This window comes from Pleuronectes platessa, chromosome 12, assembly GCF_947347685.1.
Source record: "Pleuronectes platessa chromosome 12, fPlePla1.1, whole genome shotgun sequence".
Lineage (NCBI taxonomy): Eukaryota > Metazoa > Chordata > Actinopteri > Pleuronectiformes > Pleuronectidae > Pleuronectes > Pleuronectes platessa.
Window position 1 is genome coordinate 26,229,142 of NC_070637.1, and position 15,454 is coordinate 26,244,595.

General features: G+C 43.7%; 1 protein-coding gene across 1 annotated transcript; it reads left to right on the forward strand.

The window, feature by feature from the left end:
• The first annotated feature begins 1,658 nt into the window (after positions 1-1,658).
• nfkb2 (nuclear factor of kappa light polypeptide gene enhancer in B-cells 2 (p49/p100)) lies at positions 1,659-15,043 on the forward strand. The gene is made up of 24 exons (XM_053435615.1): positions 1,659-1,762; positions 3,513-3,628; positions 5,326-5,365; positions 5,988-6,063; positions 6,276-6,316; positions 7,586-7,684; positions 7,806-7,957; positions 8,036-8,142; positions 8,323-8,481; positions 8,607-8,711; positions 8,793-8,881; positions 9,309-9,447; positions 9,642-9,770; positions 9,998-10,198; positions 10,277-10,418; positions 10,502-10,616; positions 10,692-10,899; positions 11,501-11,670; positions 11,873-11,975; positions 12,053-12,228; positions 13,303-13,384; positions 13,549-13,724; positions 13,908-14,019; positions 14,118-15,043. Exons 2-24 carry the CDS (start codon positions 3,612-3,614, stop codon positions 14,186-14,188), a joined length of 2,709 nt encoding a protein of 902 aa, XP_053291590.1. The 5' UTR covers positions 1,659-1,762; positions 3,513-3,611; the 3' UTR covers positions 14,189-15,043.
• The last annotated feature ends 411 nt before the right edge of the window (positions 15,044-15,454 follow it).

Sequence of the window (15,454 nt, forward strand, 5' to 3'; positions counted from 1 at the left end):
TGCACTTTGCTCAGAAGACGGGATCGATGATGAATTATCAATCTTTGCTTTTTTGTTGAATAGTGTTGGCATGGCAACGCACCAAAAATGTATGTTTCATTTTTATAATTGATCAAATTTTCAGGAGACTAAATCTACTCGAAAATTCGAGAAACTTATCACATATTTCGAAAATGACAATATGGGTTTTGGTTATTGGTGTGTCAAAGTGGCTCGATAGCGCCCCCTGACAGATGAAGCAGAACATTTCACCAACTCGTATGAAAATGTGTTTATGTATCTAACCAGACTTACAAACAGCCTCTTGGACCCTCACCTGAACAGGAAGTGTGACTCTTGTTGACGGGTGAGGACAGAGGACGTCTCGTTAAAGCCTGTGAGACAACATGTGATTTGTGAATCTGGGCTACAAATACAATTTGATTGATTGATGACAACACTTCTGATCTGACGCCACCTTCACACATATTACTCATTATTATTTGTAAATTGATAAAACAAAAACAAATGTGAAACAACATTCATTTTTATAAAATTGTAATTCAAAGATTTTAAATTAAACTTAAATCTTTAAATTAAACGCTGAGTGTTCCTGATGTGACCAGCAGGTGGCAGCAGGTCCTTACACATTCACCCTCATTACACTGCATCTGATAACTGTTCATGTTGTGAATATTTATAATAATATAATTGTGTTGTTGCAGAGACGCTCATCAAACTGTAGGTGAGGTTACAGTTAAACATTGATGTTCACGTTAATTCACTTATTTAATTAAAGTTTTATCTAAAATTTACTTAATTATGAAACTTTGACAAAATGAAGATCATCTGACACTTTTTATATCATTTTTAATTGTCTCCTTCTTTATATATAAATATTTAATAATAACTTTTATTTCTATAAAATCTTTCAAAACATTAGACAGAATGAGCTGCTGTTACATATAATTAAAGTTCGTGTGCGTGTGTGAGAGTGTGTTTGTGTGTGTGTTTGTGTGTGTGTTTGTGTTTGGTGGGCGGGGTTTCCCCCTTCCACCAATCAGAGGACTCGTTCTCCGGAGTTCCCCCCCAGCTCCGGGGCTTTCCGCTCTGATTGACGGGCACTGATCTCCATGACAGCAGTACGGAGCTGCTTCAGACCGTGTATAAGAGCCCATACCTACGTCCGGTCCCGCGGGATAACCATCAAAATAAAAGCTTTGTTTAATCGTTTTCATGATCAGAAATGTTTAACCGTCAATGAAAAAAGTGAAATTAACCATTTTAATTTCAATCCAAACATTTGTGAACATTAAAATATTTCACATCATATAATTATATGTCTTAACTTTGTTATGTAATTGAGGTGGTTATATAATCCAGCAGCCCCATGTTAAATCTAATATTTTAAATACATAAATATCTTTGTTTTATTGACTTTAGTCAGTTTCCATTTTCTATCATTTGTATTTATTTTAGTTTTAGTAAGTTTTTCCTGTTTTACATTTTTTTCAGTTTGAATTTCTATAAGAAAAAACAGACACAAAATTGATACATGAAATTTAATGAATTATAATTATATTCTATTATATACATTACATATTATATTAATCAGATGACATCTGTTTTACAAACAGAAAAGTTATAGGTGAAATTTAATTCGGACTTTATTTTGAAAGGGTTTCACAGGAAGTTGTCTCAGGTGTGTGACAGCGTGTTTTTGTGTTATCTTTTAGTTTTTTACTGAAACAGAAGAAAAACGTTCAGCTCAACAGATTCTGAGGTAAAAACAACTTCATGCTACTGTTCTTGTGCCGTTAGTTGCTAGTTAGCTTGTTTGAAGCTAGTTTAATATAGTTTAATGTCAGTTTAGTTGAAGGAAAGGTTAGTTACCAGTTAGTCTGGTTAAAACTAGTTTGAAGCTAGTTTAGTATTAGTTTAATGTCAGTCTCAGGTTAGTTCAATGTTGATGGTTAGTTTAATATTAGTGTAAAATCTAGATAATATTTGTTTCAGGTCAGTTTCACATGTTTGTCTTCACAGTTACTCTCAGTTTAATCTGACGTGTTGATTCACAGACATGATTCAATGTTTCCTGAACATATGCAGATGATATTTGTGTATATTAAATATCATTATGATTTGAATTCAATAGGAAAATCTGAATAAATATGCGTTTGTTTTTAATGATATTTAAATAAGATGAGACATGAAGAAAAGTAAGTGTGTGTGTGTGTGTGTGTGTGTGTGTGTGTGTGTGTGGTGTGTGTTGCTGTTTGAAAAGATTGTGTAACTGAGGAAAAATCCCTTTTTCATTAGATTCTCTTCCTGTGTTGTTCAAGTAATTTCTGTTTAGATGATTAAGGTTAATTTGTCTTAAACACTCTGAGGCTTATTACTTCTGATAAACAGTGAATGTGATATCTGCTCAATAAACGATAATAAGTGATTGAAATTAGAGTCACATTGAACCGTGGCTCAGATTAAATATTTATTTTATTTTCAATTAACCTGCTTATGATTTTCTCAGTTGATTGATTGTCATATTCTTCTTAAAACTAATTTGTTAAACAAACAACAAATATTCTCGACACATTCAGTTTTGACTGATTAATGATAAAGAGGATTAGTCAATTATTTGAGCAATTACAGGTTCACGTTGTGTCAATCAGTGAATTGACCAAATCATGTGCTCGTTAGATTTGAGACGTTTCGACTTTTCAGTTTCTGCTGTTTGAGTTTTGAGTTTTGAGTTTTGAGTTTTGAGTTTTAAGTGGTGGAGTAACTGTTGCCATGGTGACGTGTGTCCCGTGACTTTGATCTCCGTCTCGTTCAGGTGTTTGATCTCAGAGATGAGACCTGAGGTTTCCTGAGGTCGGTGAAACCAGCTTGTTTTTGAACATCTGCAGCGTCGGTGGTTCTGGTGGAGCCTTGGTTCCTCGGGGGGGAAATCAAGCCTTTGAAATGAGACAGTGACGTCGCTCTGCTGTGACATCATCAGTCTTTACCTGCAGCCTCTGATCTGATGTTTCATAGTTTGAGGTCAAAGGTCAAAGTTCAACCGAAATGTTTTTACATTTATAGATTTTCTCAAACCTTATTTCTGTCTGTATTTTTTCTCCATTCAGCATGTGAGCAATGCATGATGGTCTATGTCGCCTGGATCAGTGCAACACGTACTTACTCAGTTTGGACTGTCCTGCAGGGGGCGCTACATATGAAACCCACAGTGTTTGTGGATTTGTTGCGTCATCAGGACTCGTCAGTGTCTGAGCGGTTGGAATTGTTTCAAAGCTAGCAGCCGCGTGTTTATGCTAAGCTTAGCTAAACCATGTGAGGGAGACAGTCAACAGACAAACTGATGATTGTATATAAATAATCAGCTGTGAGGAGGAAGAGGAGGAGGAAGAGGAGGAGGAGGAGGAGGAGGAGAGAGAGTAGAAATTCCCTCTGATGTTTTTAGACATGACTCCATCACATGCAGCGACTCTCACTCTCACAGTCGACATTAACACTTTGTTTGGTGTCTGCAGGAAAATCCCTGAAGGAGGAAGAGCAGATCAGCTTCCTGCTGCCGGGAGCAGAGCCCTCATCTTCATCCCCCTCCTCTTCATCGGTGTGTCTGCTGCATCATGGCCGGAGCTCTGAGGTACATTTCATTAGCATGATGATGATGAGGAGGAGGAGGAAGAGCTGAGTCCAAAAACATTGGACAGGCTTCATCCACACGACTTAAACAAATCTGAAACCATGTTTGTCCACATGAACACGCCTGAAAACACAGATCACATGACCACTCACGTGCACTGGGCATGCACGTGTCAGTGCAAACAGCTGTATCACTGTAGAACACAGACTTTAACTGAAGAGCAGCAAAGACAACGGGTCGGTAGCACTTCATTCTCCTTCTTGTTTCTACTCTGGGAGCTGAGGCTGGGGTTCTTCACGAAGGAGGTCATGTGACAGGAGGTCATGTGACAGGAGGTCATGTGACAGAATCAAACATCATTCCAAAGTTTCCTCCAGTTAGATAAAAATGAAGTCTTTAAAACTCACAACTCAGTTACAAACCACATCGACTCATTTACAAAGTCAATAGTTCCCAGTATTTAGAGAGAACAGAGATGATTAAATGTTTAAAGTTGAAATCTGGAGCTTTATTAAGCTAAAGGTCAATCAATCAATCCATGAAAGTGCAAAGGTGCATTTCATTTAATTGCCTTGTGGTGTCAGATTATTTATAATAATATTTATTTCAAAGTTCAAGACCTTTTTGTAATAGTTTCAATAAAGATGCTAACCTAGTTAACCCAGTTTTCTAATTTATTCAGTATTTCACTGAAACCTAATTCCTGCAACTAAAAATAGATCCAGTTGGTAGTTTGGAGGTTGGCTTGTTAATGTAGAGCCTTTGTCAAAATAGAGATGTGCTTCTTTATGTAACTTTTTGTTTGAAATATATTTTTATAAATAATCCTGAACCTCTGTCCCACAAGATGTCTGTGCTCGTCCCTGCTGCTGCACCAGCTTAGTCGAGGTTCTGATAGAGACCTCTAGTGGCAGGAAATGACATACCACGCTCGCTCGCGCTCTCTTTCTCCCTCTCTCCCTCTCTCTCTCTGTCTCTCTGTCTGTCTCTCTCTCTGTCTCTCTGTGTCTCTCTGTCTCTGTCTCTCTCTCTCTCTCTCTCTCTCTCTCTCTCTCTCTCTCTCTCTCTCTTGCTCTCTCTTTGTCTCTCTGTCTCTCTGTCTGTCTCTCTCTCTGTCTCTCTGTCTCTCTCTCTCTCTTGCTCTCTCTTTGTCTCTCTCTTTCCTTTTCTCTCTGTCTCTCTCTCTGTCTCTCTGTCTCTCTCTCTCTCTTGCTCTCTCTTTGTCTCTCTCTTTCCTTTTATCTCTGTCTCTCTCTCTCTGTGTACTTGCCCGCAGTAGTGACATCATCAAGTTTAGCCCCTCCCCCTCCTGCACTGGTCTGGAATTCTGGGGGTTTTCCTCGACGCTGCCACTTCCAGGAAGTGACTGAAAACAGACGAGGGGAGGGAGGGTGGTAAAACGACACCGACACACAGTGGGAGAGAGAGAGAACAGAGAAGAAGAAGAAGAAGAAGAAGAAGAAGAAGAAGAAGAATAAGAAGAAGAAGAGTTTTTCTGTCATGAAGCCGCGGCAGGTTTTTCTTCATTTGTTGTTTCTCCATTTATCACCGAGGTTTTAAAGTGAGTCAGGTCACACACACACACACACACACACACACACACACACACACACACACAGACACACAGACACACAGACACACACACTTCCTGTTTACAACCGTCAGGTTTATATCCTCTTGTGTGTGTGTCGTTACAGGATGAGTGAAGCTCAGTACATCAACGTCTACGATAACGACGTGAGTCCAGATGATTTTCCTCTGTTAACGTTTCATGTGCAACTCGTCACATGTTCTGAACGACTGAATCATTTATTACTTTGTTTGAAACAGTAGAAGAACGCTAGCTGTTGTGTTAATCTTCTTATTTTAGCATCGTAGACTGTTAATACAAATGTTCGTAGTGCGTCCAGAAAGTGAAACCTGTCTTCTGTGTAGTGACCAGCAGGGGGCGACTCCACTGGTAGTTTCTGTAGACGTCTATAGAAAGTGACTCTACTTCTCACTCATTCAGGAGTTTCTGTCTCAGTCTCTAGTTTCAAGTCTTCTTCAAACAGCTGATGTTCATTTAGTGAATTATGATCATTTAGAGTCAAACAGACCATAAAGCATCAGATGTGTTGGGGGGGGGGGGATACCACAGTGTGATGGACAGCTAGGACCGTCCAATGGGTGTAGGTGCAGGTGAGCGTACTCTCAGTCGGGCTCCACCCCACATCTGGTGGTGACATGTGACCCGACGGCAGCTGTTAGCTGTTAGCTGTTAGCTGTTAGCTGTTAGCTGTTAGCTCTTCCTTCAGTTATATGGTAAAACAGGTGATTTGATGGATTTTAATTGAAAACCTCTTTTCTTCTTCTTCAGCTGCAGTTGAACCTGATGCCGTACGACTACATCCCCCCGGTGGACATAAAGACCGAGCCCTACATCCCAGAGACAGGTGCCCCCCCCCGCCGGACAGGGACATCATCACTGTAGCTCACTGACAGATTCTCTCCTCATGAACTTTATTCATCAGAGCTTTGAATGAGTGATGAGGGAAACCACCTCCAGGTGGTGGAGCAGGAGAAAGAGTGAAACATGACGTTTGGAATTCAGAAAGCTTCAGTCGCTGTGACGCTGATCAACAAACATCTGTTTTATGTGTTTCAGCTCATGGTCCCTACATTCAGATCATCGAGGAGCCAAAACAGGTGAGTCTCATATTTGTGATAATTCTACAAACAATCATATAATAACATCAACACATTTAAATAAACATTGGATCTCCTGAGCACAGCAGGATCCACTTCTACGCTGACGATACTGTCTTATATCTACTGACTAATCACAAACCAGGTTAAAGTCTGTCACCTCCACTAATCTTCTATTAGTTATAAGTTATATTCAATAGATATAAGTTATATAAAGCAGGGCTGTGTCTGTTGATCATTATCAGTTAATCTGCAGTTATTCTCTTGTATAAATTATGGTTTCGAAAATATCGTAACATCCAAGATGTTTCCTCTTATTATATTTTATTATACTATATTATTAATATAATATTAAAATTAAAAATCTTAACATGTAAACAAAAGAAATCTTTGCATTTTAAGAAAAGAGTCAATTATTTCACTTTTTGCTTTAAAATGTACATGTTTAATATGAATAATATCATCACACTGTGCAGTGTTCATACTATAACATGCATATAATGATAACACTAAGCTGTAGTATAAAGTGAGATGATAAAAAAATCCCTCAAATCACCCTAAAGTCAGAATAAGCTGTTATTATAATGATATATGTTTTATAAATATGTAATATATAAGTTGATATGTATTGTTATAAACTTTCAAAGAGTCTAGATGAGACTTGTAGAGGTGACGCCTCCCTCAGGTTTATCGTCTCACTGCGTCTAATCCAGGGTTTTCCCATCAGTCATTTACCAACATGAGATCAAACAGGAAGTCAGGGAGTTTCTGCTGCTAAAGGTCACGTGACCACGAAGACGCCGCGTCCTCCGCTGGGTTTATGCGAATGAATCATTAAAAGAAAAAGCAGGTTCATGTGAAACTGAAAAAACAAGTCACACTGACACGAGGCAGTAATGTTTATGATCAATGTTACAAAGCAGAACAAAATGAGTCAATTTGTTCAAACTGAAGCAAATTTTATAGAAAATTGGTTTAAATAATCATAAACATTTTATTTCACGTAGTTAAAAACTTTTTGAATAATGTTGAGGATTGAAGATGAATTATTGTTACTAGAACATGTGCAGCCCCACCTAGAGGTAGAAAGTCAATACACAGCATAAACTTTTGGATCCCCAAATTATTCGTATAAATGTTTCTGTTTGTGAAATAAGATTAAATATAATAAAGACATTTGTGCAGATGACACACGGACACTGTCAGGTGCAAAGTGAAAACATGTTTCCTGTGTGTGTGTTTGATTGTGTGTATTTTGCGTGTTACCAGAGGGGTTTTCGTTTCCGTTACGAGTGCGAGGGTCCGTCCCATGGCGGGTTACCAGGGGCCTCCAGTGAGAAGAACCGGAGAACCTACCCGACTGTGAAGGTGGACACATGGACGACACCTTTCAAAAACCTTGTGATAACCACAGAATGGATTTCTGCTCTGATATGACACTTGATGACCTGATGTTTGATTTTGACCTCAGTATTTTGCGATGTCTCAGATCAATAACTACGTGGGTCACGCTCGGGTCGAGGTTCAGCTGGTGACGCACACAGACCCCCCCCGAGTCCACGCCCACAGTCTGGTGGGCCGACACTGCACCGAGAAGGGAACCTGTACGCTGGACGTGGGCCCCAACGACCTCACCGCCTCGTCAGTAACCAATCACGTCACAGACGGGAAATGTTTCTGTTCAGAACGTTCAGTGAGTAATGATGTCACTTCCTGTAGGTTCAGTAACCTCGGAATTCTTCACGTGACCAAGAAAGGTGTCGTTGAGATTCTGTGCAAGAGGCTGAGAGACGAGAGGAGGAGACACAAAGGACACACACTGACAGGTAACAACACACACACACACTGACAGTTAACAACAAACACACAGACACACACACACTGACAGTTAACAACAAACACACAGACACACGCGCACACACACACACTGACAGTTAGCAAGACACATCTGAACCATGTTACCTAAGTTAAAACCCCAGGTGTGTTTGTGTGTGTGTGTGTTGCAGACCTGGAGGAGAGTGTGTGTCTGAAGGATGCAAAGGATCTTGGGAAGGTGATGGACCTGAACATCGTGAGGTTAAAGTTCACCGCCTACCTGCAGGACAGTAACGGAGGATTCACCAGAGCGCTCAAACCCGTTGTGTCCAACCCCATCTACGACAGCAGTGAGTCCACACACCACAGACAGGGGGCGCTGCAGTTTAGTGCCAGTCAACACACTGATTCAAAAATTATGAATTTGTTCATATTTATTTATTAAATATCAATCTGTGGTCTGTTTGTGTTTCAGAGTCGCCAAACGCCTCCAACCTGAAAATCTCTCGTATGGATAAGACGTGCGGCTCGGTGCTCGGAGGAGACGAGATCTTCCTGCTCTGCGACAAAGTCCAGAAAGGTCGCGACCTGTGTGTTCGTTTCCTGTCGCACCGTTTACTCATCCTGGGATATCCCATCATGCTTTGTGCTCTCGTTACAGACGACATCGAGATCCGCTTCTATGAGGAGGACGACGAGGGAGGATGGGAGGCGTTCGGGGATTTCTCACCCACTGATGTCCACAAACAGGTGTGTGTGTGTGTGTGTTTGTCTGTGTGTCTGTGTGTGAGTGTGTGTCTTTATCCAGTGAGACTCAAAACATTGTAAAACAACAACATGCAGAATAAAAGATCAGAACAACGACATCATGTTTTCCAACCTCTGGACTGAAGAAGTTGGTTTCAAGTTTCAATGCTTTTGTGTTTTTATTTACCAGCTTTTATTTTGATAGTCAGACATTTTGCCACTTGTCAAACATGAAGTTTCTCAGATTTTCACAGTAAAGTGAATCGGTTCCTGTTTTTTTTGTCAATCGACAGTGAAAAAAATTTAATTGATTAGAAAGTAGCAATTTATAAAACATAATATTTAATAAAAAATGTAAATATCTGTGATAAATAGTGAAGCTAAACTTCAGAATGAAAATGAGTGTTGTTCGTCTCCTCTCTCTCCTCAGTACGCCATCGTGTTCAAGACTCCGGCCTATCACAGCGCAGAGATCGAGCGTCCCGTCACCGTCTTCCTGCAGCTGAAGAGGAAGAAGGCCGGCGACAGCAGTGACCCCAAACAGTTCACCTACATCCCACATGTCCAAGGTCAGTGCTGACGCTCAAGTGACTTCAAAGGTCAAAGGTCACAGATCACATTTTGAGTGAGCAACAACAAAATTTAAGTTTTGGCTAAAGATGACAATGTATCATCTTTGTCTCCTCTTCCTCTCTTCGTTTCCTCTTCTCATTTCCTCGTTTCCTCGTTTCCTCTCCTCTCCTACTTGTCTTCTCTCTCTTAGATAAAGAGGAGGTATTGAGGAAGAAGCAGAAACCGCTGCCTCACTATGAATCCTGGAGAGGAGGGCGAGGAGGTGGAGGAGGAGCTGGGGGTTTCGGAGGAGGAGGAGGAGGAGGAGGAGGAGGAGGAGGTAAGAAAGACAGACGGAGGAATTTAAACTTTGAGTAGTGTTGTGATTCTCACTAACGAGAATCACATGTCTTACACAAAGTAATCTAACTACACAAAGTAATCTAACTACACAAAGTAATCTAACTACACAAAGTAACATATATGTCTATATGTATATCTTATACATATTGTTGTACATATACATATATTTCTACATTATTACGAACCTGACGATGTTTCCTGCAGGATTTCAGTTCAACCAGCAGATAAACGGAGGAGGAGGAGGAGGAGGAGGAGGAGGAGGAGGAGGAGCTTTCTTCACTGGAAGCTTCACTGGCTTCACTGGAGGGGGAGGGGCTCAGATGTCAGGCTCCACCCCTCAGACAGATGTTGCCCAGCACCAGAGTGACGGACAGACGCCTCTCCAGCAGCAGCTCTGTCAGATTGGTGAGTTACAGGCTTGGATCATGTGACCCTGTGTGTGTCCTCGCTCGTTCACACGTGACCTTCTCGTGGTGTTTCCAGCGGCGGCGCTCCACAGCCGAGCGTCTCAGAGCGCCCGGCAGACCGCCGCCGCCCTGCTGCAGTACTGCAGCACCGGGGACGCCCGCGTCCTCCTGGCTATCCAGAGACACCTCTGTGGCGTCCAGGACGGCAACGGAGACACGTGAGTGGAGACTTTGTTGTCTGGCTGATGACATCACCATCACATCAGGAGATACAAGATTCCACCTGCTTTTTCTCCCACAGTCCTTTGCACCTGGCCGTCATCCACCAGCAGACCGGTGTGATTCAGCAGCTCGTTCACACTCTGCTCAGCAGCCAACAGCAGCACGTCCTCAACGTGTCCAATCACCTCCGACAGGTAGCCCCGCCCCTCTGACCTCTGACCTGTCTCTAACCTGAACCGTCCCACCTGACCTCTGACTCCTCCCTGCAGACGCCGCTCCACCTGGCCGTCATCACGCGGCAGGTGAAGGTGGTGGAGGTGTTGCTGCGGGCCGGGGCGGACCTCAGCCTGGTGGACAAAGACGGACGCAGCCCGCTGCACCTGGCCGCGCTGGCCGGAGACAGCGCAACACTCCGCCCCCTGCTGGCTCACATGGGGGAGCACCACGCCCACCTGGTCAACACCGCCGACTTCCATGGTGAGAGGAGTTGATCCTTATTGGTAGTTACTCCTCATGTGATCAGCTCCTGCGTAGAATAATATTACTACTACTAACAATCATAATAAAGACAAAAGTTAGGATAATTTTCAGTCTGATGAAGGGCTGAAACAATAAGTTAATTGATTATTGATGAACAGAATATAAATATATTTATAAATTTGGTTTAAAACAATTATTCAATAGTTGCCGTCAATCAATCAATCACATGTTATTAGTCTCACAGATGTTAACAAGGATCAACTTCCTGTTCTTAACTCAACACGAGTGAAACTTAGTGATCAGTGATGAAGATCAGTCCCATGTGAGGATCCTCTCCCAGGACACACACATGCTGATGGAACTGAACACAACAACACAACAACACAACAACAGGATTCACTACATGAGAAGAACCAGTTTGTGACTTCATGTTTAAAGTGTTTCTACACGATACATAACAGAAATCTAGATGATGTCCAGTCGGAGCTCTGTGATTGGTCGTTTACATCAGCTTAAGTTTATTCTTCTCGTCTCCACAGACAATAAAACTAAAGCTTCACAACGTTAATGCTGTAATTTAATGATGTTTACCTGTCAGGTCTCCAGCCCCTTCACCTGGCCGTGAGGAGGGACGGCGAGCGCTGCCTCCGCCTGCTGGTGGAGGGAGGAGCCAAGATCAACGCCCCCGAGCAGAAGAGTGGAAACAGCGCCCTCCACCTGGCCGTCAGAGAGAACCTGTTCAAGGTGGCGTGCACGCTCATCACCGAGGTGAGGTCACATGTCCTTGTTTACCTTTGTCAGTGATGTCACATTTGTTGTAAAGCTGCAGTGATTAGATGAAACTGTGATGTCACTCAGAGTTCGCAGGGATTGGTTGAATTACCATTAGCTGTTATGACTACTCTACTGTGTAAATAGAGCCGATAGGACGCCCCCTGCTGGTCGGCCTGACTCTCTCTCTCTCCTCCAGCTGAAGGCCGATGTTAACGCCTGTACGTTTGGAGGAAACACGGCGCTGCACCTGGCGGCCGGCCTGGGCTCGCCCACGCTCTGCTCCATGCTCATCGCCGCAGGTCAGACGCTGAGTCATGGAAAACACCGACTGCACCCCCGACAAACAGACGGTGCTTTAACCACGACTGTCTTTCAGGAGCTGATAAGAACATGGAGAACGACGAGCCGCTCTCTTTCAACTACTCGTCAGAAGAAGAAGAGAAAGACGAAGATGCACCAATCACAGAAGAGGAGGCCGTCGCCTGTCAGCCAATCAACCCTCGCAAGAGACCAGCAGGACACACCCCCCTAGACCTCGCTAAATGTCAAAGGGTAACGAGCTCTTCTTCTTCTTCTTCTTCTTGAAATGAATCTGTTTAAGATTCTGGAAAAGTTGTGACGTCGTCACCTTATCTCCTTGTCTCCCTGTCTCCTTGTCTCCTTGTCTCCCTGTCACCTTATCTCCTTGTCTCCCTGTCTCCTTGGGTCCTTGTCTCCCTGTCACCTGGTCACCTCGTCACCCTTGTCTCCTTGTCTCCCTGTCACCTTGTCTCCTTGTCTCCCTGTCACCTTATCTCCTTGTCTCCCTGTCTCCTTGGGTCCTTGTCTCCCTGTCACCTTGTCACCTTGTCTCCTCGTCACCTTATCTCCTTTTCTCCTTGTCTCCCTGTCACCTTATCTCCTTGTCTCCTTGTCACCTTATCTCCTTGTCTCTGTGTCACCTTGTCAACTTGTCTCCTCGTTGCTTTATCTCCTTGTCTCCTTGTCTCCCTGTCTCCTTGTCTCCCCGTCTCCCCGTCTCCTTGTCTCCCTGTCACTTTGTCTCCTTGTCACCTTGTCTCCTTGTCTCCCCGTCTCCTTGTCACCTTGTCTCCTTGTCTCCCCGTCTCCTTGTCTCCCTGTCACTTTGTCTCCTTGTCACCTTGTCTCCTTGTCACCTTGTCTCCTTGTCTTCTTGTCACCTTGTCACCTTGTCTCCTTGTCTCCTTGTCACCTTGTCTCCTTGTCTCCCCGTCTCCTTGTCACCTTGTCACCTTGTCTTCTTGTCACCTTGTCTCCTTATCTCCCCGTCTCCTTGTCTCCCTGTCACTTTGTCTCCTTGTCACCTTGTCACCTTGTCTCCTTGTCTCCTTGTCACCTTGTCACCTTGTCTTCTTGTCACCTTGTCTCCTTGTCACCTTGTCTCCTTGTCACCTTGTCACCTTGTCTCCCCGTCACCTTGTCTTCTTGTCACCTTGTCTCCTTCTCACCTTGTCTCCTTGTCTCCTTGTCTCCCCGTCACCTTGTCTCCTTGTCTCCTTGTCACTTTGTCTCCTTGTCACCTTGTCTCCCCGTCTCCTTGTCACCTTGTCTCCCCGTCTCCTTGTCACCTTGTCTCCTTGTCACCTTGTCTCCTTGTCTCCTCAGGTGAGGAACCTGTTAACGTCCAGACGGAGTCCAAAGGCCGGTCGTCATGGCAGCAAGAGGATCAAGTCAAGCAGCAGTGAAGGTTGGTCTCAGGAGTGTGAAGGTCAGAGGTCAGAGGTCAGAGGTCAGCTGCTGCGAGGCTTCCACTGACTTACAAACTGGAATATTATTTTCACAGCTGGAACATTTCAAACACGTGTGTCCTTGTGATGAAATGCTTTTGACTTCCTGGACGTGTCCCTGCAGAGCGGGACTGCTCGGGGCTGGACGAGGACACGCTGTCCCGGCTGGTGGAGGTGCTGAGTGTTGGAGACGTTCCCTGGAGGAAGCTGGCGGAGAAGCTGGGGATGATGACGCTGACGCTGACGCACCTGTACCAGGACAGTGCCACGCCCTGCCACCACCTGCTGCAGCACTACAAGGTAACCATGTTCACCAAGGTCAAAGGTCAGATAACGGCCCGTCTGCAGGTCTGCAGCGTGCTCAGAGGACACCGAAAAGTCTGAAGGTCTGAGCCACACAAAGTTGTTTGAGTTGTGGGAGACGCAGCCTGCAGACGGACGTGATTGTTAAGATTGGTCCTGATGTTGTGTGTTGTTGTGCAGTTGGGGGGGGGGCCACTCGACGGCCTCGTCGACGCCCTTCAGTCGCTCGGTTTGTCCGAAGGAGTCCAACTGCTGCGAAGCTCCGAGCCGAGAGACGACAAACACAACACAGGTGATGACAAAACACGCAAAACACACAAGAGTCCGAGTCTCGTGTCGTTATATTCACGTATAGACTGCTCTCAATGTGTGTGTTTTCTGTCCAATCAGACGCCACCGTCGACAGCGGCTTCGGCAGCCAGCCAATGGAAGAGGAGGAGCCACCCGTAGCCAATGAGTGATGGGCAAGAAAGGAAATGTGACATTGGGCAGCATGTGGTCCTGGTCTTGTTTGGTCCTAGTCCGATTTGGTCCTGATTCTGGTCTTGGTCCTGGTCTGATTTGGTCCTGGTCCTGGTCCTGGTCTTGGACTCGGTCCTGGTCTGGTCTGGTCTGATTTTGACCTGGTCCTGGTCTTGGCATCGGCCTCGTTCCTGGTCTGGTCCTGGTCCAGGTCCAGGTCCAGGTCTGTGCACATGTGGACTTCACTGTGCAGACTGCGCCTGATTGGTTCACAGACTCTGTTGTTCCACTTGAGGAGGAAACGACAATCGTTCTAAAAAAACAAAAAATAAAAAAATCTATCAAACAGGTTTTTTAAAAGTTACTTAGAAATTAGAGACTAAAATAATTCAAGAAATCCCTTAAAAATTTGTTTAAATCCATTTGAAATGAAAATACAAAAAGTCATGAAGATGAATCACAGAAAGAAATTGTTTTATTTCTTAACATTTGTCTGTTTTTTTAGCTTATTTACATTTTTCATTAATTTATATTTTGTTCTTTGAATTGTTTCAGATTATTTTCATTTTATGACTTTTAACAGACGTCGGCTGCAGAGACTTTATTTGTCAGGTTAAATGTGTTTACAGTATGTGTGTGTGTGTGTGTGTGTGTGTGATACCTGAAGAACTGATCTGCTTCTTTACCTCTGTCAAAACTGGAATTTCCTCTTCTCTGTGGGCTCCTGAACGCAGCACGTCTCACAGATGTTTTGTCTATTTTCTGTCAAAGAACATGAAAAATAAAAAAAACGTATATATGTAAAATAACAATGTGTGACAAATAAAAACCTTCCTATGGAATCACATGTTAAAGGTTGTTGTCATGATGATGTGTGATCCCCTCTTTGACTCAATGATTCCAGATGTTCCAAACTTTAGGATGTCATCACATGTTTACAGAGGTTCTGCTGGATTCTGGAGCCTGACGAGGTCACTGTCATGTGACCTGGATCATTAGGAAGTCTAATTAACAACAGACCGGGACCTTCACACCAGGATGGACACACAGCGCCACCTGCAGGCTGGACTGGTGACACCAGGACCGCCTATCAATGACACTGTGTATAGATCATAATGACGAATGAACAAGTAGAACATCCTCTGACCTTGAGAGAGAAAAGCTCAAAGTCCCGTGTCCACATCAGACCAGGACACGTTCCTTCAGCGGCCCGGGGGTGAGTCCATGTCACTGCAGGAGGAACCTGAGGAACCTGAGGAATCTGG